Below are 22,996 nucleotides of genomic sequence, written 5' to 3'. Positions count from 1 at the left end.
TATATTGACATGATAGCATCACACAGTTGCTGCAGATTTATCAGCTGCACATCCATGATGAGAATCTCTTGTTCCACCACATCTTAAAGGTGCTGTATTGGAGTCCATTGAATACAGTGAACTTCATGTCAGGTTGAAGAAACCAGATTGAGATGTTAGTTTTAAGATATGTTGCATTATCCATCAGAAGATGGGTACATTTGGTCATAAAGGGATGTGGTGCTTAAAAAGTGCTTAGTTGTTTCTAAGGGGCTTAAAGTGTGCCAAGAAAACATCCCCCGCACCATTACACCACCACTCTGAACTGCTGATACAATAAGGATGGATCCATGCTTTCATGCTGTTTATGCCAAATTCTGAGCCTACCAGGTGAATGTTGCAGCTGAAATTGAGACTCATTAGACCAGGCAACATTTTTCCAATTTTCTATTATCCAGTTTTGGTGAGTCTGTGAATTACAGCCTGGGTTTCCTGTTTTTAGCTGACAGGAGTTGCACCTGGTGTGGTCGTCTACTATTGTAGCTCATCTGCTCCAGGTTTGGATGTATTGTGCATTCAGAGATGATGTGGCTGTAACGAGCGGTTATTTGAGTTACTGTTGCCTTTTTATCATCTTAAACCAGTTTGCCATTTTCCTCTGACCTCTTTTCTATAAATCCTAGAGATAGTTTTGCATTAAAAACTAAGTAGATCAGCAGTTTCTGAAATACTCAAACTAGCCTTTCAGTCACCTTTCTTCCCGAATCTGATGTTCAGTCTGAACTTTGGCAAGACATCATTTATTTATTTATTTTTTTGTTAGTTTTATTTTTATTTTAAAGTATTTAGTGGCTGTATGTCTCTCTGTGTTGGCCTTCAATGGCCTGGTAACCTGTTCAGGGTGTACTCGCCTCTCACCTGCTAAATTCTGGGTTAGGGTCCAGCTTCCCCGCAACCCTTAATGGATGAAGCGGTACAGATAATTGAAGGATGGATGGATGGTATTTATTTAATTTTTTACTAAACAAAACAAATAAAATATTAAGTAGGATTGGATTTCCAACAGATGCTTAATATTTTACTCTTCATTTATTATCTACACAATGCCACGGACCAAAACAAATTAATTTTCTTATCAAAGGGTCTTAAACATTTTTTAAACACAGTAACTGATTTAGCCTCTTTAGTTTTGTTATCCAGATTGCTCCATAAACTGACTCTATACACTGAAGCACATTGCTCCAACACTGTTTTATACATATCTCACATCCTTTTAAAATATGACTCTGCCTTTTTCCAAATCTTTTTTTGTATATTACTTTGTAAACCTTTCCTATGAACTTCGTACATTAGCTTCAAAATACTGTAATCAACTAAATTATCAAATTTTAATAATTATAACTTAAATAATGGACTGGATGGATTGCTATATCATCTTTGATGAATGATTATTGCTTGTTTTGTATAACGAAAATTGTAATTACGTATGTTTTACATTAAGTTCCCCAAATTTCAATAAAGTTAGACATGGAACAATGAAAGAATTATATATTAGATACAGCACATTATTGTCCAATTAATCTTTTGCTTTATTTAACGTAGAAAAAGGTTTTGCTATTTTTCTTTTTATATCATTAATATGTGACTATGTGACATGTTTGACAGTTTATATGAGCTGTTTGTGCTGATGTACTGTGGTTGATTTCCACTAAACATGGTGTTGTGCATTATGACCACATATCTTCACTCTGGTCTCATCTGTTGAAAGGATATGTTCCATAAATTTTGTTGTTTGCAAACCTAAACCACTATACCATGTTTTTTCTTGAGAGAAGAGGCTTTCATGGTCCCTGTCATTACTGTCAAAAACCTCAACATTTGGCATCCAAACTGTGGCCAGTAGTGTTCAAGCTCTTGGGGTTTTAGCAATTTATCTCAACATTGACGGTGAACTTGCCAGAATTTTCACTCCTGAATGAATTTGCAGATGTCTTAAATGTTTTCCTTTGTGAGGAACCTTCCTTGCTTTATATTGATGTATTACAGATTTTTTGGAAATAGTCTTGTAACCCCTCCTAGATTGTTGGTCAGCAGCAGTTACTTCTCTAAGATCATTGCTGATTCTTCTTTGGTGTGATGTTAACACATTTGAATGTTATTCTTCATCTGTTTTTTTAATAAATCTTCTAATGCTCCAACTTACACAAATCATCAGTGTTTTTTCCTGGTATCTACGTGTGTTTTGGGTCTTACAACATACACCCTCCGCCAGGTGACTCAACCGACTCTGATCAAGCCTCGGCCTGTGTCCAAGTGACATACTGCTGCTGACCCCACTGGTCTCCCTTCTCAGCCAAAGCCATCTAGACGCCTTCTCTGCCCCCTCAACATTGTGGTTAATGGCACTTCTCCTTCCATCACCAGTTTATTATTGCGATATTTAGGTTTTGCACAATTCTTCCACATGTCCTGCCAGGTGACTTTTTCTGCTCCATTGCCTTCTCTCATTTCATCAAGGCTCCTTGTTGGCACATTGCCACAGTCTTGATAGCATGTCTTTCTCCACTGAGGTGTGTACCTCCATCTGCACCAGTTTCTATTTCTCCTTCCCACTGGCGGTTCCATATTGGATAGGTGTTGAACTGCTGAGTCCAACTTTGCACTGCACCACTGTCCCAGTGACGGCCTTGTGCTGAAGTCGAGCTTCTGCTTGCTGGACAGCCCCACTTGTGCTCCACTTCCTCCCTGTCCTCACAACAATCCCTGCACCAGACACTTTGGTGTTTCTTTATCTGGTGTACTGCAGGTATTGTCATGCCCATGCCACCATGAATTCCTCCTTCCTCCAAGGCTCTTCACTGGTTTTTCTGTGACTGATGGTATCTGGTCTTTAACCAGCCTGAAGTGAAACTTGTCAGTGACCCTCCCATTTTTTAGAATCAAGGACCAGGACTTTGCAGGTTTAAAACTTGTATGTGTCCATGTCATGAGTTTCTACAGTCTCTGGAAGATCTGCATGGCTCCTGGCACTGTAGTCATTGTCACAGTTGGTCATCCATGAAGGCTCTGATGGGTGGTTTCCATACTCCTGACTTGCTTAGAGGCTCTCGGCCCTCGGCCTCTGCTGACTTGATTAGCATGTTCATAGCAAGTAAAAGGGGGTAACAGAGATGGTTCAGCCAGTGATTATCCCTACCTCCAGCCGGTGCCAGTCCAATGTTATTTTGCCAGAAGAGACTCTTAATTGTAATTTCCTGTAGTAGTCTTAAGGATGTATTTAACTAATTTTAAGACTCGGTAAAGGCTATATGATTTTAGATTATAATTATGTCCTGATAGGTAAAATCTTTAAATTAAATGTAACAGTAACTGTATAAAGTTTGTATCTAAATAACCTAACCAATCGCATGGTAAATTAAGCTGCTTGAAACTTACTTTTGTTAAGGGAACTCTGGCTTAGTAAGGGTAACTAGATGTGATCAAGTTTTTGGTGTTAATATCTGGGCCAGAATTTTTATTTAACATTTATTTGATCAGGAAAAACATTAAGAACAAATTATTATTTACAATGTTGACCTGGCAAGTGCCAGAAAGCACTTGTAGGACAGAAAGGAAAAAAAAAAAAGAAAAGAAAAAAGAAACAAAAAAAAGGGCACATTTAGGGCATTTAGGAGAATTATTTGGACAGACAGCACTAATGACCCCACCAATGAATGAGTAAGTTGATGCTGGGTTAGTGCTCAGCTATCTTGGACCATTGTTTTTCCTTCAAGATTTAGTTAATAAACTCATTGTTATGACTTGCAGTGCTGTAGGTTGATAAAGTTTACATACCTGAGTGTTCAACTGCCAAGCTGGGAATGATGCGCCCTCCAGCAGCTCTTCAGGGTTTGTCTTGTGGTAGATAGTTTTTCTATCAAAAGCTGGCGTAGGTACAAAAACCGGCGTATGCCAAATATAGTCAACGTTTGGGATTTATAAAAACCAAACTTGACGGGAAAATGTTTCTACTGCCACGGCAACTCTGACCCAGGTGCACAAAATTTGTGAAAACGGAAAACTGCGACATCAATGGTACAAAATAAAACTGAGGAAATGCTGTGAAATGTGAGACATTTGTGCACAATCCACTATTAGCTTTCCCACCACGTGTTAGATACTAAAGCTGTTTGCAGAAATGAATAAAGACGCACATTCCATATTAATTTTCCTAAGGGCGCACGCTCTGGGAAACAAAACAGGATTTTCAGGAAAAACTGAGATGATATTAATAAGAACCTCAAACACTAAAATATGTTCTGTCGTTGTGAAACAAAACTTACATGTTATAAAATCCATCCAGCCAAATCGGGTGACAGTCTGCTGCCAACATGTACCAGTCAGTAAAGAAAATGTGAAAAGTAGCTTCAGCATTCATTCTAGAGTAGGACGCAGACTGGAAGCTGGAGGTCTAGAAGTGATGCAACGCTAATGAAACACAAGAGGTGGATTTCCTTTTATTTAGTTATTCCTACACAATATTTTTAGTTGTCCCAATTTCTGTCAAGACGGTCTCTATTTCCCGCAACTCCTTGTCCACCTGGATAATAGCGGTGATTGTGTCTCTCTCTGCACCGCCCACCCAGCTGGAGCACCCAGCAACTAGAAAGAAATATTATTTAACACTAAATAAACTGCTACCAATCTCAGATGTCTCTGTACATATTTATTTTATAAATCAAAACAAATGACTTAATTAGCAGCATCCTTTCTGTCATTTAGCAGACACTTTTCTCCAAAGCAATTCACCACTCGAGGAATCGAATTTCGGTCTCCTCAGGATGGCAGTCGGATGCTCTACCCACTGAGATATCCAGCCAAATGGGCTGACTCCTCTGGCATGTCTTGACAATGTGATGACAGGATCAGCCACTTGCTACCATTATCCTGCCTTTCTGACACAAGTAATGCCCACGCTGTGCCCACCAATTAAACATTTTTACCTTTGTCAACATGGTCCATCAGGATCTCAGTCTGACACCCCGAAAAATGCCATTTTTTAACTCTTTTTCCCTCCCGAGCAATCATGCAAAATAATGCAAATAATGTGATGTATGTATCACAGGCGTCTACATGACTATTTATAGCCACCATGTGGGCGTGGGAAGGCGGTCCTTCACATGCTCCCGCTTTAGAGTTGATTCTAATTTATGAACAGAAACAGGTGTAGGACGTGCATGCGCAGGTTTTTATAAATCTGAAAGTGGAAGTGGAAGTGTGCAGCGTTTGCTTTTTGCGCAGCAGATGCCACCTGTAGTTTGCTTTGCTACGCCCAGTTTTATAAATAAGGCCCCTGGTCTGTGGATTCACTCCTCTGCCTTTCCTCTTAACCAAGCCACACCTTGGTTACATGTTTTTTGTTATTTTGGCCTTGGCCCACCCTGAGGTAAATTATTAAATTATCTCCTTCCAGCTCCTTTTATCAATGTTTAGTGTCAATAAAACTTTAAACTTTAAATAAAATGATAAGACATTTTAATGTTGTGTCTTGCCCACCCCACAGGACTATACCCTATAAGTTACAGAACTGTTAGGCCAAACTACATGGATAAAAACAATTATTCCAGTTTTTATATTCCATATTCATAAATCATAATCCAAATTTAACATTGGCTACAAAATAATCTATATTGTCTAAATTGTTGGAAACATAATGCTTCAGTTCAAACAGAAACTCATGAATAATAATTTATTTCTTCATTTTACCTAGCTTAATTATTGTTTTGTAGAACTCTATGAGCTTTAAGATTTAAGGTGATTTAAGCAGACAAGCAGAAAAAACTGGGCCTAATGTAATGTAATACACACTGAACTCCAGTAGATGGAGCTATTACACCAAGGTGGGTGTGCAAATGATATTGTGAAGACACTAAGGGGTATTTTCTGTTTTTTCTAGGACATTTACAGGAAATGCCTGAAGCCTCCTGTAATATTCTGTGAAATAGTGCTGTAAACTGTTAGTACAATGAATAAATTGCAGATGATAGGTCATATAAGCAGACTGCCATGAGAGAGACTGGTATGTTGGTATGTGCTTTGGTGCAGATATGCACACTAGTTATATGCCAGTTATTTGTTTAGGTTTTTCTTAAAAAACCTAAACAATCTGGGATTGTGTGTGGGAACTTATGTCCTTGGCTTAGTTTTTTTTTTTTTTTTTTTTTTTTTATTTACTTTTTTTAAAGCATATCCTTGAGGGAAAATAATTTAGACAGCTACTACTATTATTCTGTTTACATAAAGAAAATACTAATAATAAAGGCTTTGAATCATATGTCTTTTGTTTGGACTGGTGGTAATCAGTTTTATTTCTTCAGATGTTTTCTACATTTTATGATCTTGCACTTTGAAGTCATTGCACAATATGGCTTTTTTAAAAAAAAAAAAAAAAAAAAAAAAGCTGTGGCTTCCTGTAAAAAAAACAAGTGGATCTTCTACTTTGGCAATTACTCATCTTGACCTAAGTGTAGTTGCACTGTGATTAAGTGTAATTTAGATAGCCAACAGCAAGGTGTTAGTACGTCTCCTTCCCAGCATTAGGGCTGTAGGAAGTGCTGTAAATTATTTCTCTTATTTTGTGGTGACTCCTCACTGAAACAGTTCATCCTACTTCTAGTACTACAAGTTGTGACTAAGAAGCCATGTGTAAATCACGAGGGGTGGAAAATGACAATGTCATAATGGGGGAAGAAGATAAGCAATCATTATGTGCCTTTTGTTTTTAAAAATGGATGTCATATAGCTGTGTTACTTGTAGTTCCAAGCCCAACACAGTGGTCTCACTCAGCTTCTATTTTCATTTTCATTTAGCACTAAATCTTGGAAATTTTTTCCTTAGTGAACATTAAAAAAATCTCTTCACATACCTGTTGATGTTGTGCATTCTACATCTGCAAACACAACACTGTATTAAAACATTTTTTTTCATATAAATTTGAAAGGAGGTAATATGCTAAAATGAAATTAGGTGAAAATAACTCCCCGGGGTAATTGTCAGGCTTCCAGACCTTTTTTCCCCCCTTGTAACAGAACACTGTAGTAAAGCATAATCTAGAGGAAACTGACTTCATGCTGTTATTGGGGACTTAAATGTCAGGGAAATATGATTAATAGACTCCAATGAAAGTGTTATGAGATAAGTTTCTGAAAAAGATGCATCATAAGTGCCACTTAAATAAATGGAGGAAAGAGGAGAGGATGTGTGATTTGAATTATTGGAAAATTTCAACCTTATTAGAAAGTCTTCTGTGGAGAAAAAGCAGTGTCACAAAGCCCCGCCTCCCCTTATATATATTTGTTCTATCAGCATGACTCACTCATTCTGTGTCCTCTCTCCATAGAGATCACCATCATCACCATCCCTCCCCCTCTTAGTATCTTAGTCAAACCTCGTCTGGTTTGGTGCTCATCAGAACTGAAAAGCAAAACTAAAAGAAAGAAAAGCTGGAAACCTGAAGCAACAGAAGTTTTTTTTTTTTTTTCCAGCACTGACTTGTTGAAAATGCTTCCTTGGCTTGCCTTGCTGATGTCTCACTTATTCTTGAATGGAGCTGCAGCAGACAGCACAACCCTGGAGAGGATTGAGGATTGTCACACAAGCTGTTCTCAGGTAAAACTTCATTCTCAGCTAAACTAAAATTACTTTAAAAACTGCACTTACTACAGACTTGTTATAATAGACACTGCTTCTAAACACAACTGTTCCTCATAATTAGCTCCTATTATTCACTGATGCTGCTACAAAACATCTGCTACTACTACTAACATTTCTACATCTACTATTGTTTTCACTGTGGCTGTACATGAAGTGATTTGCTTCAGTGATCTTCAAGCTGAGTCTAATAACATGGATAAAAGTTCAGTCTCTGACACTATAACTCACCTGTTTGCTCAGTTACACAATTTCTATAGTCACATGTCCTGCAAAGAATCTTCTGATGAGGTTATGTTATGAGGATTTGTATGTAGTCCTCTTGTACCTGTGTATTTATAGACAAGGAACTGTTTCATAATACTTTAAGAAGGAAAAGTCTGCAGATGTGTTTGTGTAGAGTTGTGCATGCTTCAAAGTGATAACTTTCATTATGTTTGCAAGTTTATTTAAGTATTTAGTGTGCAATATCCTGTGTTATGTAGTAGCTAACAAGACCTTCAAAATAATCAAAAAAATAATACGAGAGGTCCCGGGTTCAGCTCCCGGACGAGCCCCCATTTTGTTACAAACCCTTATTGTAAATAAATTAGATAAAAATAAATAAATAGATTTGTTCATGTGATATGTGATCTTAGTTGTTCAGTCTTTTAAAGAAAAGAAAAACATAAATATAAAACATGGGCAGCTGCATGCATACCATATAACTACCAACTATACAGTAGTAGGTATAGTACAAGCAACTATACCACTACCACAGTGGTAGTGGTATAGTTGCTTGTACTGTTTCACATCATCAGTTGCTGCAGAAGAACTAATGTAAACATCAGAAATACTTTTTGCACAAGAAGGTGGTCTGGATGTGTGCCTATGGAAATGTAATATCAGCAGTGATGCAAAAATCACGTGGTATTTGCGTCTGTTAAAAAACATAAACAAGCTTTGATGGCCTACCTGGTTCTTCTATGGCAGATTGAACATTTTAGTATTAAGCTGACACAGAAAGTTGAGCTATAAGCAAAAATACATACATACAGACTTTGTCTGAAGAAGCAATGAGGATGCAGAAAAATGATTGTCTGGGAATCCCCTGTCCCAGACAGGATGTAGTGTAGCTATCTTTGTTCTCATATTTCTTTATCAATGAAAGTCCTAGTAAAACTGTTCATAAACAAAGTGTTTGAAATAACTGCCTCTTTTTTTTTTTCCTGCAGGGACTGAACTGCAAGACCAAGCCAGATTGTGAGTTTGGACTGTTGTGCACATCTGCAGACATGCATGAAACATACAGTACAATTTTCACACAATAAGTCCCCTGATACCACGTTTTCTTCACAAATACATTTTTATTTCACTGCTATGTAGCCAAGGAAGAGCATTCAGCATGTCGAACTACATTTAGTCGATTATAAGACTCTAGGTTCAGATGTCATGAAGCATGAGTCATTTTTAAGATGTGCACTATATTGCCAGAATATTAGGATGTCTGCCTTTTTAAACACAAATGACAATGAAATAATACCATCACATTCTTCAGCTATAGGTTCTAATGTGGAGTTGACCCACCTTTTGCAGCTATGACAACATCAAATCTTCTGGAAAGGTTTTTCAGATGGTTTAGGAATGTCTTCATAGGACAGGGCAGTCTTTGTACTGATTTTTTTTTTTTTTTTTAACAAACTTAATAGTGTACAGTCATTTAAACCCCTGCATCTGGGTAACTTTACTGGAAGAATGAGTAAAAACATCTGCATGATGCACAGCAAAAATATTTGCAGAACCCACTAGTGTTTTTCCTCCCTTCCTTAAAAGTGTGAAACATATTTTCTTTGTCCTATCTCATGTAGACTGGTTCCACCCTGCATGTCAGGATCCTGTGGAAGGCTTCAACAACACTTCTGTGTTCCATAACATCAGCCTCTCAACAGTTATGAAGTGTGAGCGGAAACAGAAGTGTGCGCTACACCTCCGAATCAAGACATCTCTACAACTTGCTGGTATAAAAAAAATGTGATAGCTTGTAATATGCAGGTGTTTTGTGTTAGGAGAAGCGACACTGCTGAAGAACTAAGGAATACATGAATACCTGTACAAAGTTTAATGAAATTCAAAACTCTTAAAAATATAATCTTTCCACCTTGACTAAAAATCCACTGATTATTTGAATCATTAACAGGTTGACCTTGAACTGAGTCATGAAAACCAGGAAATATCATTGAAATCAGTTTCTGGGATGTAGTTATAAAATGAGATTCTGCCCAGCAACGTGACAATGCTTTGATCAGCTGAGAACTTACTGACTTCCCACTCAAGATGCCAAATGACTAAATGTATCAGTGCATTGTCTGTCTGATGGTGTAAAAGGTCACAGCAGACTAATGATATTAGACAACAGGCAGGCTTTGAGTTCCACTTCCTTCACTTGGTGTCTTTCATGTAAAGTCCTCTAACATGACTTTTGTTGTGAGTTTATACAGTTATGTATAAATAAAATTCAATTAAATCTCAGGGCTAACACAAAAACAGGCAAAAAATGCACGATTTTATCAAAATCTTCCACATCTCCCTGATGCCAAAGACGTGCCTTAGCTTACATTGCTGTAGTCTCTTGCCTTTTAGCAGCTGGATGTGAAATGTAAAGAAGTAAGGAATGATTCAGGGTTTTTAGACAAGATTATAGTATAAAAGCTATAACTCTGGATTCTATTGGATTTCTGCTGGATTCTGCTGGATTTCTCAGTAATCTCTAAAGTGGATGGCATTCTCCTGTAAGGACAGGTATGGAAGTTTCTTCTTAGCTGGCTCAATAATAACATTTAGAAGACTCCCTTCAGGAATCACATAAAAGGAGGGGCATTCAATCTATTGTGTGGCAGCTTGTTAAACTGCAATGTCTTGTTTTTTATTTTCCTCCATGCTCAATAAAGACGTAGGCGTGGTGGGATTGAAACAGTCTTAAAGGCAGTGCTCGCACATTTAATAGGTGATGTTTTGAGAGAAAACCAGTAGTCCTGTAGCAATGCCCGACTTCACTCGTCATCAGAATAACTTAAAAAGTAAATATATTCAAATAAATATAATCTGCATTATGAAAGAACTGTTAACTTCTTTATGTTGTAGGATTAGAGCATGTGTGACTGGACTTTGAAGAGGAAGTTTCAAAAATAATGTTGTGGGTGTTTTTTCAGCAAACATAGACACCAATCTGTTTTTAGAAAGCTGTTACTGATGATGCATTCAAAGGCATTTGTAGATTAACCAGAGAAGGAAGTCATTTATAAAACCAGACACTTTACATGACTGAACTTCTGCTTTTTGCATTTTAGACGTGCCTGTTGACATTTCACTTTTATGATTCTGCAGATATAATAAGATGAAGGCTAATATAATAATATTAAGATAAAAATGGTATGTTTGCAGACAGCCTTATTTCCATATCAGCGATGACTTCATGTTCCTTACTCTTTGGGTTGGAAAGGGGGAAGTCCCTTTTATCCTGACTGAGCCTGTAGTCCACTCATTCAGCATGTTATTATAGACTGTTCTTCCTGTAAAACGCCCAGCTGACTGCCAACTCCCACTAAAGCCCAATAACATTATTTAAATAGTTAACTATCTGGTGAACAGTTACTGTTTGACAACCACACTCTTTGATTTGAAGCCATTTGCTTTGCCTCTGACTTGGATGCATTTTATTTAATTAATTAATTCATTAAATTTTCTTTTTTGCAGAGCCCATCCATGGCGTGTCTTTTTGCACCAGCACTGCAGGGATGATAACAAATTGTCGAAACTTACACTTCACCAAAGCATCAAGAAGTAAAATGTCAGGAAAGCTGGTAATTGCATAACAAAAACTATTTTCATCTGTGAACTAGAACAGTGACTAATGTGACACCAAAAGTTTCACAGTTGAACTTTCCTGTGCAACATGATGTCAGCTTAAAATGCCTCCAGCTGTGTAGTCATGATGACACTGTTGAGCCATGACAGACATGTAATAGCCTGTATGTGTGGTGTTTGGATTTTTAAAAAATATCTCAGTGTGAGACTGAGATCCTGGATTGTTGTTAAAATATGGCTTTTTACTGTAGGTGACCGTGGAGAATGACTGCACAGAAGTTGCTCCAAACCAGCGAATGCAAATAACCGTGAGAACAATTCCAAGCTACTGTGGCATAACCATGGCTGGCACTTATAATACTCCAGGTAAGTACATGTTTGTTTGCACGATTACAGTAACAAACACACACTGTAGCTAAAGACTAACTAAAGGTAGTTAATGGTGTTATGTAACCTATCAAATATGTCCATAATAGTAGTGATGGGAACAGGAAACACTGTGATCTACAGATATGTAATAAAAAAAAAAAAAGCCACATGCACTCAGTTTTCCTCATGTGTATTCAAAGTTTTTTTATTTCCTTTTTTTCTACATTTTATTTTTCTCCTTAGGATGCATTAATGAAGATCTGAGAGAAAATGTCCCTGAATGCATCAGTGAGTACACATTATTGTATCTGTGACATTTTTTCTGCAGCTGCTTGCACTTGTCACAGTTTCATTAAGGCTCATTGAACAGAAAAGGTTCAATGTGCAGAATACAGTGACATCTAGTGCCTCAAACAGCATATTGCAACCAAATAAATACTGTCCACCTATCACTAAACTTACAGTGGAATGAATTAAAAATTCAAAGACCTACTCTACAGCCAGTTTTTACTTTACCTCTTGTGAGCTATTGTAATAAATGGGAACGCTGAGAATCAAGCCAGTAAAACAGTGGAAGCAGTGCATTAGGCTGATTTTGCCCTGGTGTTACAATGTGTTTTGTGGATTCTCTTTTGACTTTATGACTGTTTCTCTGTCTTACCTCGAATGGATAAATTGGTTAGCTGGCAGCGGGGTATAGGTATCTTTAAACAAATATTTATTAAAAGCTTTGCAAAAGAATCAGACAAACACAGATTGCCATGAAGTCTGTCTGATGCAGATGAGTAGGGTCAGTCAGTATTTATGTTCTTCAGGTCAAGAAATGTCAGTTTTTACAACATGTAGCTACTTAACAGAGGATTAGCCCCATCCATTAGTGTGGAGTTGTAAAACACAAAATAGCTGAACAAATATTCCTGCAAATACTATTCCAGTTACCTCCCTTTCTCTTAATGTACTCTGCTATCACATTTACACCACAGTTATTATGGTAAAAGGTCTGTATTTATATTGCGCTTCACTGTACCTGGGATGATAGCCAAAGCGCTTTACATTATACGTCACATTCACCCATGTATGGCGGAAGCTGCAATGTAAGGCGCTCAACTACGACCGATCAGGAGCAATTTGGGGTTCGGTGTCTTGTTCAGGGACACCTTAACATGAGCTAGACAGACGGAGGATCGAACCAGCAACCCTCAGGCTACAAGATGGCCACTCTACCCACTGAGCCACAACAACAACACACTTAAGACTTTAAACATTTTGCATTTCAGGGTTAGCAAGTTAAGCCATTTTACTATTTTTGCTGTGATAAAATCTTCAGAGTGATCGAATCAGAGGAGGATAAAGGTTAGATCAGCTGTGACCTTGACAGCTAATTCTAGTTCCCTTCATCGGTATGTAGGGAACAAATACAGCCTCCAGACAAACTTCCGTCTCCCTTGTGAAAATCAGACCTGATGTGATGACAGATCTCCATGGTTTCATGTCAACATTTTGTAGGCTGCAGCAACAGTTGCAGAATGAAATAATGCAGTTCTTGAGGAGATGCAAACATTAACAGCAAGGCTAAATAAAATTTATAGTTTTTGCACCACTTGTAAAACATGGACACATTTGTGGAAGTACCAAAGGGCAAACAATGATGAATTAAAAACCCTCCAAAAAATAGGCAAGATAATATAACAAGGTTTATATTTCCACTGTGCATATGTCTCTATATAAGCATCTGACAGTATGAAGACAAACAAATTAAGACACCACTTGGGAACTTCTCATCCTAACCACAAAGAAAAGCTCTTTGATTATTATAAAAATAAACAACTCAACTGTCATGCACAGCAGAGTTGTTTTCTTAAAACAACATTTATCTTGCCAAATGCTCAGCTTATCTGATATAAAGTAGTGTACAGAGTTTTCAGGTCTAACAAGCCTCACACTATAGTAGAGCAAAAAATAATTCCTTCTGCCACTGAAAAAAAAGAAGCCAATAAACTACAGAGTACTTCTCTGCCAAACAATCCTATTTGGGGGCACATTTCTTCATACGCTTCATTGTAAGTGTTGGGGTACACGTGGTAGTGGGATGGGGGAGCTTGGCATTATTGTTGCAGAAAGAAAGGGGGCCCTGTAGGAATAGTTTGGAACCATTGCCTTAGGGTGATGGTGGGGTTTGTTATAGACCACTGCCACTCAACACTAACTGGCTTTGGATGGCACTCAATGTGGTGGATCTTCCACATAAACTGTGTGGCAGTGGGTAAGGGGATCAATTACTAGTTTCTTTCAGAAAAGCCCTGTATGGCTATTCACTGCTTCACTGCACAGCATTTAGTGATGATGGAAACCAGGGCAACACTGGCCGCTAGTATGATGGAGTGTCATTTGATAGCTCAACTATCAAACTACCACCCCTATAAGCAAGAGGGAAATATGACTCATATGAGCAATCCCACACTGACACCAACATAATTCCCAAAAAGTTTCCTTTAACAAGCCCCAAAGTCTTCATGAGGAAGTGGTATGGATGCTGTGATGCCAGGAAGTCGGTCATGGAGCACAAGTTATAACCTGGTATATGACAACAGGGTTTTGTTTGTCTTGTTTTTTTTCACTTTACTATAACAGTTGTGGCACTTTTTGGTTGAGTTTAAACAATTACATTGCATGATTGTGGTTAGACAATAAACACCATTTGGAAAAAAATACTTTCTATAGTCAAAATTTTGGTGCCAATTATTCACTTTACTTGTAGTTACTCTTAAAGCCACTATACGTTGCATATTCTGCATATTCTTGCATATGCAAGAATTTTAACTTGCCTCTCGACCACACAACTAGAGCTAACTCACACAGTGAAAGCAATACTAACTACTACATGTAAATCAAAAGGTAACCTTCTCTTCTCAACAGTATGATTGTCTGATTGTTTCAGTTGTGTCTTTCAGCTGGCAGGCTGTCGTATGATATAAACCCAGAGAAGAAGGAGCTGAAGATCAATGTCTCGGACATGCTTGAAGACCACGACTACCACCTCCGTCTGTGCCATAAGAATTTCATTTGCACCGGCACAGGGGCCAGTACACTGGTTAGACCCTCAATTTATTGGAATTATAATGTCTTGTTATGTTGAAAAGTGATTAACTGAGCTATAGAGACTGTAATTTAATAGTCAGCTGGTGTCCCATGTAGTGTGTATTCTACCTCTTCCCCCTTGGGATTTGATCATTCTTCCTTGTTTTGCAACAACTTCAGTCAAAAAAATAAAACAGCCTTCTTCAAAGGTAGTAACTCTATCTTTAGCCTCTCAAGTATGTTCACATCCTCGGTGTAACCTCTTACCTCCAAGTGACTCATCATATAACACAGTTGTCATTCAATGACTCACTTCAGTTCAATGTAATTATAAGGCGACAAAGGTGAACACCAGTCTTGCTACCCTGTCATCTTATGCGCAACTAGTAACCAGGAATATATGAAATCCACTTTATCATAAACACCATCTATGGTGCAGTTTGAAAACCCCCCAAAAACTAGCTGTTTTATCTATAATCATTTATAAAAAAAAAAAAACATGTATAAGAAATGTAGATAAACCTTAAAAAGTTTTGCTTATTCTCCAGATAAAGAAGGAGCAGCCCATAAAGAGTGCCGTCCTTTCATATTTACAACCTTTGCCCTGCCTCTGTATCGAGGTAAAGTTCTTTCCAAATCCTAATCTTTATGATGTCTCAGTAATTAATTCCACGAGAGTGGAATAAATCATCGATACCCATTATTGCTCACAGGGTTGGTCAGCTGTGATGGATGCGCCCAGAGTCCAAGTCTGCCCATTCAAAGACCGTAAGTCAAACTAAATAAGTCACTAAGTTTACCCTATATGGTTACCTTTTCATGTTAATCAAGAAGACTGTGACTTCATGTCCTCGCAGGTCTTGAGGAGCTGTGGTCTGGAATAAGTTTTGACCCAGTGAAAGAGACATTATTATGGACTCCTGCTTGTTCAGTAACAGCGGTGGCTGGGTTATGTGACAAAAGAGAGGATGACGTCTGTGTGGATCTACCTCATTCCTCGCAGAATGTTAGCAGGGAAAAGGTAAAATTGTTAAAAGCCACACATAGCTACACCCACAATAGGTGTGTCATAATGATAACAATAATAATACATTTTATTTGCTGGCACCTTTAAGTCACCTTACAGAGCACAAAATAGCATTAGCATCACACCTCAGACAAAAAACATCAGTCATAACTGCTGCACTTTATTATTTCATTAATCTTAGTCTTTTTAATTAAAAAAAACTAGATTTTCTGGTAATTTGTGATGTCTCACAGATTAGTTACTGCTCCTGAACGTTACTGCTCTTGTGGCTGTAAATGTGGCTTATGATGTTGGCAAAGCAGGTGAATTCTGAAATGACAGAATCCAACATCTTCCTGCTTGACCAAGTGTTCTTCATCCCTTATACAGATTTTCTTCTTTTAAGTTGACTTTTTTCTAATATGTCAGTAAAACTGCATATGTTTTGTCTTGCAAAAATAATGTTATGAAACATTTTACACATGAAAGTGAACTGTGTAATTTTCCATTGTACTGGGCTTCTAGACTCTGTGGGTTTATTATCTTTCTCATGTGTAGAGTATGAAAAAAAAAAAATCTATAACAGTCCATTTTGGAGCCCCAGTGCTGCATTCCAGTATCCCAGAAACACATCTCCCACCTTTAACTTATAAATCTTCATTGTAAGTAAAGTCAAACTTATGTAATGTTGTACAAACAGGTAATATTAAAACTGTGGCAATAGAGCAAAAGTAGAGCCTGGTCAGCTGAGAACTCTTAGATGAAACTGTGTGCACTTTAAAAATACTTCCTCCTTGGCCTTAAGCCGAGGTTGGGCGATTAAATAGGGAATTCTCTGTTATAAAAATAGCACATGATGCAGAAACTCTTAGACTTGAAAGCTGAGTAAAGCTGACCTAATACAACACAATAACCCAAACAGAACATAGGCACTGTCATCCATTTGATCTAAAATACAGTAAGCGTCTATTTAAATAGCCAAGTTGCACTAATTTGTGGATGGGAACTCATTTTCCAATGTTTTTCTCAGATAACATTTGCCAAAGTGGATCCACACCCCCAACTGTGTATAAGGGTAAGTATAACTGTCATCAGACAGCATGGCTGCAATTAATGTCATAGTTTGAAGAGTGCCACCATCAGCAGTATGTAACAATACAGGTTATTACTTAGTTTACTACAGACCCTATGAAACAAGGAAAAATAGTCATGTGTTATGTGAATAGGCAGTGGCTGTATCAGGTGCTTCACAACTAAAGTACAGCAAACTTGCATAAAAGCAGAGAGAGCTGGAGCTCACTAATGGATTCCCAGCTTTGTAGTGCAATCTTCAAAGGAATAACGTTTCAGTACCTTCTGTGTCTTCATCAGAATCACTCTGTCATCAGTGAGCAAAACAAAGTCTTTTTTGTGATTCTTGGCCATGATGTCATTATGCCTGCCAGATTTGATTTCCACAGGCTGGCAAAAAAAAAAAACAAACAAACAAAAAAACCCAACAACAACAAAACTGTCGTGCCAGTTCAAATTACTTACTAATGTGTTATGGAGATTTTGACATTTTGAAAATAACGAATGTACTACTTTGGTTTCTTGCTGAGAGTTAAATGAGAAGACAGGTCACAAAGCTATTCCTTGCCAGAGGCCAGGCAGCTTAGCTTAGTACTCTGGAAATGGGTCAACAGCTAGCTACGCTTGACCAAGACTAATAGAATCTCCACGGGCATTTTTACAGCTCTTTAAATAACATGTGATTTAAAAAAAAAAAGTTAGAAATATGACATGGATTTATTGGCGTTTATCCTCAACGGCCTGCTTATTGCCTTTTTAGCTTTGGATTTGCTGGTCAGTGGATTTTGTTACTTTCTTTAACAAAGCTGGTGTCAGTGATGAGAATCAGTAAGTGTGAGGTCATGATCCTCTTTAAAGTCTAAAATCAAAGGAGCTGGAGGGAAAAATTTCTATAAGAATCTAAATAACCATCAAAATCCAAGAGCATGTGGTTACTGCAAATGTTCAGTAAGACATCAAATGGTTTGGGCTGCAGTACCAAAAGTACATGCCATCAAATGACAATTACAACAAAGAAATACTTGCAAAAGAGATGTGGCTAGCTCTTATTTATACACCCAACAACAGGAAGCTGAGCTAAATAATGAATCCTTTCCTTGTAATGGCCGTTAGAGTTGAAGGAAAACAAACATAAAACAGAGGTATTGTTAGCTTTAAATGATGGTGAAGCTCTTCATTGCAACAGGTCTCTGCATGTGGCATAACGATTTTAATAAGAAGCTTGATGACATTTCTTTATGAATGTGCTCTGAATAACTGCTGTATTTCGAAAGTAATAACATTGATATCTTCATCAGTTTACATCAGGATCTCAGTCCTGGACCCGGTGCCCATTTGCTGATGGGATCAAAGGTGCTACTTTTACTCATATTATAATCACTATGAAAGCACATACGTATTTCCTGCTAAGCCATTTCTTGGTACACAGTCCACCTTGTAGTAATTTTAGAGCCACTCATGCAGTGGATTATATAATAAAGATCATTACATATATAATGTGGTGTTTGACAGTTGCTCATTGTAATGTGTGGTATTTTCCAGTGTGGGGTGTGGATGTGACAACACGAAAGGGGCATGAAGTGCAGATTTTCTCACAGATCACGGCAAAGTTTTCTGTGGGGTGGTGTATGACATCTGAAGGGTCACCAGCGTGTAAGACCAGTGAAACACGCACTGTTCATGTGGTAGGTATTACACACATGTCAGAGAAACTTCAGCTACTGTAAATCACCATCAACAATGCCAGGCCAGTTATTCCCATAGTTTGGTGCCTCATAAGTCCTACAAGCCTAAAAGCTGCTTGGATATGTGCTCTTCACTCTGTGGAGGAACATATTTGTGCCAGATAACAACATTTTGCCCCCAGTGATTGTTGTGTATTTCCTTTTTGTTGCTGGGAAAGGACACATTTTCTCTAAAGGGTTGTAACTTTAAGTCCCTGATTTGATATCAGCAGCGCAATAAACATAATTACACGATAAAAACGTGTTTTACAGTTGCCTGTTATCAGACATTTATCTCTTTCAAGAATTTTGTAATCATGGAAAAAGGGATGATTAAAAAAGATAAAAACATCTAACAAAACAAGCATTGCAGCTGCAGGAAGTTCAAATGCTTTATTTATTTATCTTTTTCAGGAGAAACTCAAAGCTGTTGATTTAATGCTGGCTGGAGAATCATGCAACTCTTGTCTCCAGGTATGCTTATGTATTTCAAAAGAGCCTTTGAAATAACTTGTGTTCCAGGACTTTTCTAAAGACTGCGTCACTCATGTGTTTGTGCAGGTGAAGAGGCTTGACGTGAAATATGCTGCTACAGTTGTTCACTGTTTTAAGCAGTGTTGTAAGTGTGGATTTTTTTCTTCATCCACTTCATGTAGCTCCATTGAATTTTTATATCTCTAAAAATGATCTAAACCAGAAGAAGTGTCACGATTTGAAAAGCAAATTGTTTCCAGCTCTTCTTTTTGAACTGTAATAGCTCTCATGTTTACTGTTGAGCAAGTTCTGATACATGATCACAGAGGCATGCGCCTCTGAAGTTTGCTTTAAGCTTGTTTCTTGACATTTCTTGGTATTTTACTAGAAAACAAATGGATTTAATATTTCTAAAACATGAAGATTCTGAAGCAAAATCTAAATTCCATCTAAATTATCTCCACAGCTCAGACCACTTGGGACCTGACCTGGGTTGTTCTACCAGCTGCTGTTTGCCTCTCTGGCATCATAATTGTCACTCTGGTGGTCCACATAATGTTGAATGGTAGGTAGAAAATCACGTGGTCCTTCACATTAATATCGCAGTGTCAAACTTGTAATAAACAACTCATTTAGGCCCAATACCAGATTCCACCCTACAGATTTTGGCACTGGCTCCTGTAAAAGCTTGCTTGTTGTGTAACTTATTTAGGTTACATTCCCTCCCATTGACGTAATTTATTTGCATAGACATAGCTGATCTCCTCTGTGAATAGATGTGAATAGAACATTCCTGGTATTTGTGCCATAAATCATTTGATTATACATGAGATACATGTCATCATATTTGTTACCTTCCTCATCTCCTCCCCCTTTCTGTTCTTATTTAGTGTATCAAAGGCGGAAACAAAAAAATGAAGTCTCTGTAAAACAGAAAGGTATGACAGTCTACCTGATTTGTTTAATTTGCAGCAAATACAGTAAATGTAAAAAAACCAAAACATCTCACCTGAAATTTGTCATATATCCTCTTTGTTGCCGCAGATTCTGCTCTGGACTCTGTGGTCTCTGCATTGCACACTCAGCCCGTTTTCGTGCATGATTTACAGCAGTGTGGAAGCAACGAGAAGGCCAACTTAATCTCCTAATGACCAAAGAGGGGTGCTCTGTCTTGTAGCATCACTTGTATTGTGATGTAAAGATGTTACGAAAACAAAGTTCTCTGTTGAATATATTTGTGTTATTCTTACAGATGTTACGAATTGTATGTGTCTCCCTGTATATGCTGGCTTGTAGGCTTATTATAGTCAAAACTGGGTAAAAGTTAGTGAAATGTTTTTGTTTTGTGTTAAGATATTTAATCATCCTGCAGCTACCACTTACATCATTATGTAAAAATCTATTTTCAATAAAAAAAGTAAACAACCAACAAAGACCTTCATGTTTTAAATAACTTTTGCATAGTTGTGCAGTGCACCTCCACATAGTATTCCCAAGTTTGTTTTCCTCAAAGTTCAACACATTCATATACACCTCTGCAAAAGCCTGGAGCCACACCTAATATCTCTACATGTTTTCAGGAAATGGGCTAAAAAGAGTGCAGCAACTTGTTGAAACATGTACACACATTACTAGAAATACTGTATACATGATTCTAACAAGCTGAAAAGACAGTGTTTACTATAACCAGTGTTATACTTCAATTCAGCCTCAACCCGCAATGACAAGCTTTCTTGTATAGCTTCTTTAAGAAATGGTTCTGCAGGCTTCTCGAAGGACATTCAAAGCTCTTCTTTGGATGTTGTTGTCTTTTGTTCCTGTTCTCTGATGATCCAACTGCTTCAATATATTTATGGCTCTGGAGCTGGAGAGGATTCATTAATACAAAAGACCCACTCCCACTAATTTTCATTCCATTGTCTGTCATTTTCACATACCTCAGCTTTTTCTGGGTGTTTTCTTTAAGTGAGGCCTGTTGACAGCCACCTGTTCATGCCTCGAGTTGGATGTTTTTCTATATGCTTAAATAAACACACTCCAACCAACCCATATTGCAAGACAATTTTGAATGATTACAAAAATGTTTTCACTCCTTGGAAGAAAAATATAAAGAAATAAGGATAAGCTTAAATATTGAGCAAATGATTCATAGAATGTCATCAAATATTTTGTCATATATTCTTATATTGACAATTTAATGTGTTTTTTGTATACCCTGTTTTTGTGATAATATGGAATAGAAATAACCAGACTTCTTCACTTTCAACAAGTGTGTCTCAGTCAGAAAGGCACTGTATAAAAAGCTTACCAAACTGGTATTTACTGCTGTAGTACCTTGATTAATGGAAAGTGAGTATTTTTGCCCTTTTGGACAAAGAGTTCCTTTCTCAGTCAAACGCGACAGTTTCCCAGCAGCTCGTTCCCACACTACTTTGCATGCACACTTTAGACTAGATTTTACTGTTTGCTATGTTTTCTTTAGACACAACTTCATTCATCCCTTACATTTTCAACATCTTTTGTATTTGGACATTAACTCACATTACTGATCAGTGTCACTACACTGAAATACTTTCCCATTTTCAGGGAAAACAATGTTTTTTTTTTGTTTAGCTAGTTAACGCTAATCTTTGAATCATTTAAGCATAGCCACGGCATGTTTTTTTTTATGAGTACCCTCTCACAAAGAGAGATATCTATTCCTATCTCACAACAGGTAATGATCATTATGGAGAGATAAAAGAGTATCTTTGCATAAACAAAGTGATTCCTGGAAAAAAAAAAAAACTAAAACTGTTAGCTAAACACTTTGAATTGAGGAAACTGTCAAAAGAAGCAAATGGCCTAGAGAATTGACGGCATATATATATATATATATATATATATATATATATATATATATATACACTGTTTATCTTCTGTACTTAAGAAAAAGGTCAAATTAAAACCAAATGGACAAACATAAACTACATCTAGAAATGGTAGGAAGGCTGTCAAAACCCTTACATATGAAATTATACACAGTCTGTCACGATCATGGGCTGATCATGTTAGTTTTCTAGTTATGGTTTTGGGTTATAGTTCTGGTTTTTGTCATTAGTTTCTGCTTTAAGATCATTGTTTGGGGTTTTGGTTTTGTCATGTTAAGTTAGTTTTTCCCTTGTGTGCTCTGTGGTTTCTGTTTCTGCCTCGTTAGAACACCTGGTCCAATTACTCATCCACTTCACCTGTTTCTCATTACTCCCTCCGTGTATATATGTCCTTGGTTTTCAGTCACTCCTGATCAGATCCTCGTACGTCCTCTTATGTGGTCATATGCGGTACATGTTATGGTTTATCCCTTGTCTTGTGTGGTTCCCTGTCTTGCGTTTTGGGAAATAAACCCTGTTATTTGCACCGAGTTCTGTCTCCTGCCCTGACTGCCTGCACTTGGGTCCTCACCTCCACCGCAGACCGTGACACGGACAGGACCAAAAATCGGTTGCAACAGATTTTATGGTGTGATGAATCTTCCCCAGAGCCCTGACCTCTACCGGACTGATGAAGGAACATCTTGTCATAGAACAGAAGAAAAAGCAGCTTTGACGTCCCAACATTAACTGGTTTAAGAATTCAAATTTAAAGATTCTTGGTTGGAGGACAGAGAAAGACCATTACAGCAGAATAATGACCAAAAACACAACTTATGGTTCTATAAGGACTGAAGAAATATGACCAAGAAACAGAGTGATGTAGGCATGCATTAGATTAAAAAAATATCTT

The 22,996-nt window shown here is 37.6% G+C and overlaps 1 protein-coding gene across 1 annotated transcript; it reads left to right on the top strand.

The window, feature by feature from the left end:
* The first annotated feature begins 7,347 nt into the window (after nucleotides 1-7,347).
* Nucleotides 7,348-20,661, top strand: il17rel (interleukin 17 receptor E-like). Its single transcript, XM_041976930.1, has 18 exons — nucleotides 7,348-7,627; nucleotides 8,884-8,911; nucleotides 9,517-9,666; nucleotides 11,402-11,508; nucleotides 11,764-11,878; nucleotides 12,125-12,169; nucleotides 14,833-14,972; nucleotides 15,508-15,579; nucleotides 15,673-15,727; nucleotides 15,817-15,980; nucleotides 16,996-17,040; nucleotides 18,335-18,389; nucleotides 18,579-18,721; nucleotides 19,175-19,234; nucleotides 19,322-19,379; nucleotides 19,701-19,799; nucleotides 20,125-20,172; nucleotides 20,279-20,661. Exons 1-18 carry the CDS (start codon nucleotides 7,520-7,522, stop codon nucleotides 20,380-20,382), a joined length of 1,596 nt encoding a protein of 531 aa, XP_041832864.1. The 5' UTR covers nucleotides 7,348-7,519; the 3' UTR covers nucleotides 20,383-20,661.
* Nucleotides 20,662-22,996: the final 2,335 nt, after the last annotated feature.

The sequence above is a fragment of the Melanotaenia boesemani genome, chromosome 23 (genome assembly GCF_017639745.1).
Source record: "Melanotaenia boesemani isolate fMelBoe1 chromosome 23, fMelBoe1.pri, whole genome shotgun sequence".
In the NCBI taxonomy this organism is placed as follows: domain Eukaryota; kingdom Metazoa; phylum Chordata; class Actinopteri; order Atheriniformes; family Melanotaeniidae; genus Melanotaenia; species Melanotaenia boesemani.
The sequence above is the reverse complement of the archived record's forward strand: the minus strand, read 5'-3'. Positions and strand labels throughout refer to the sequence as shown.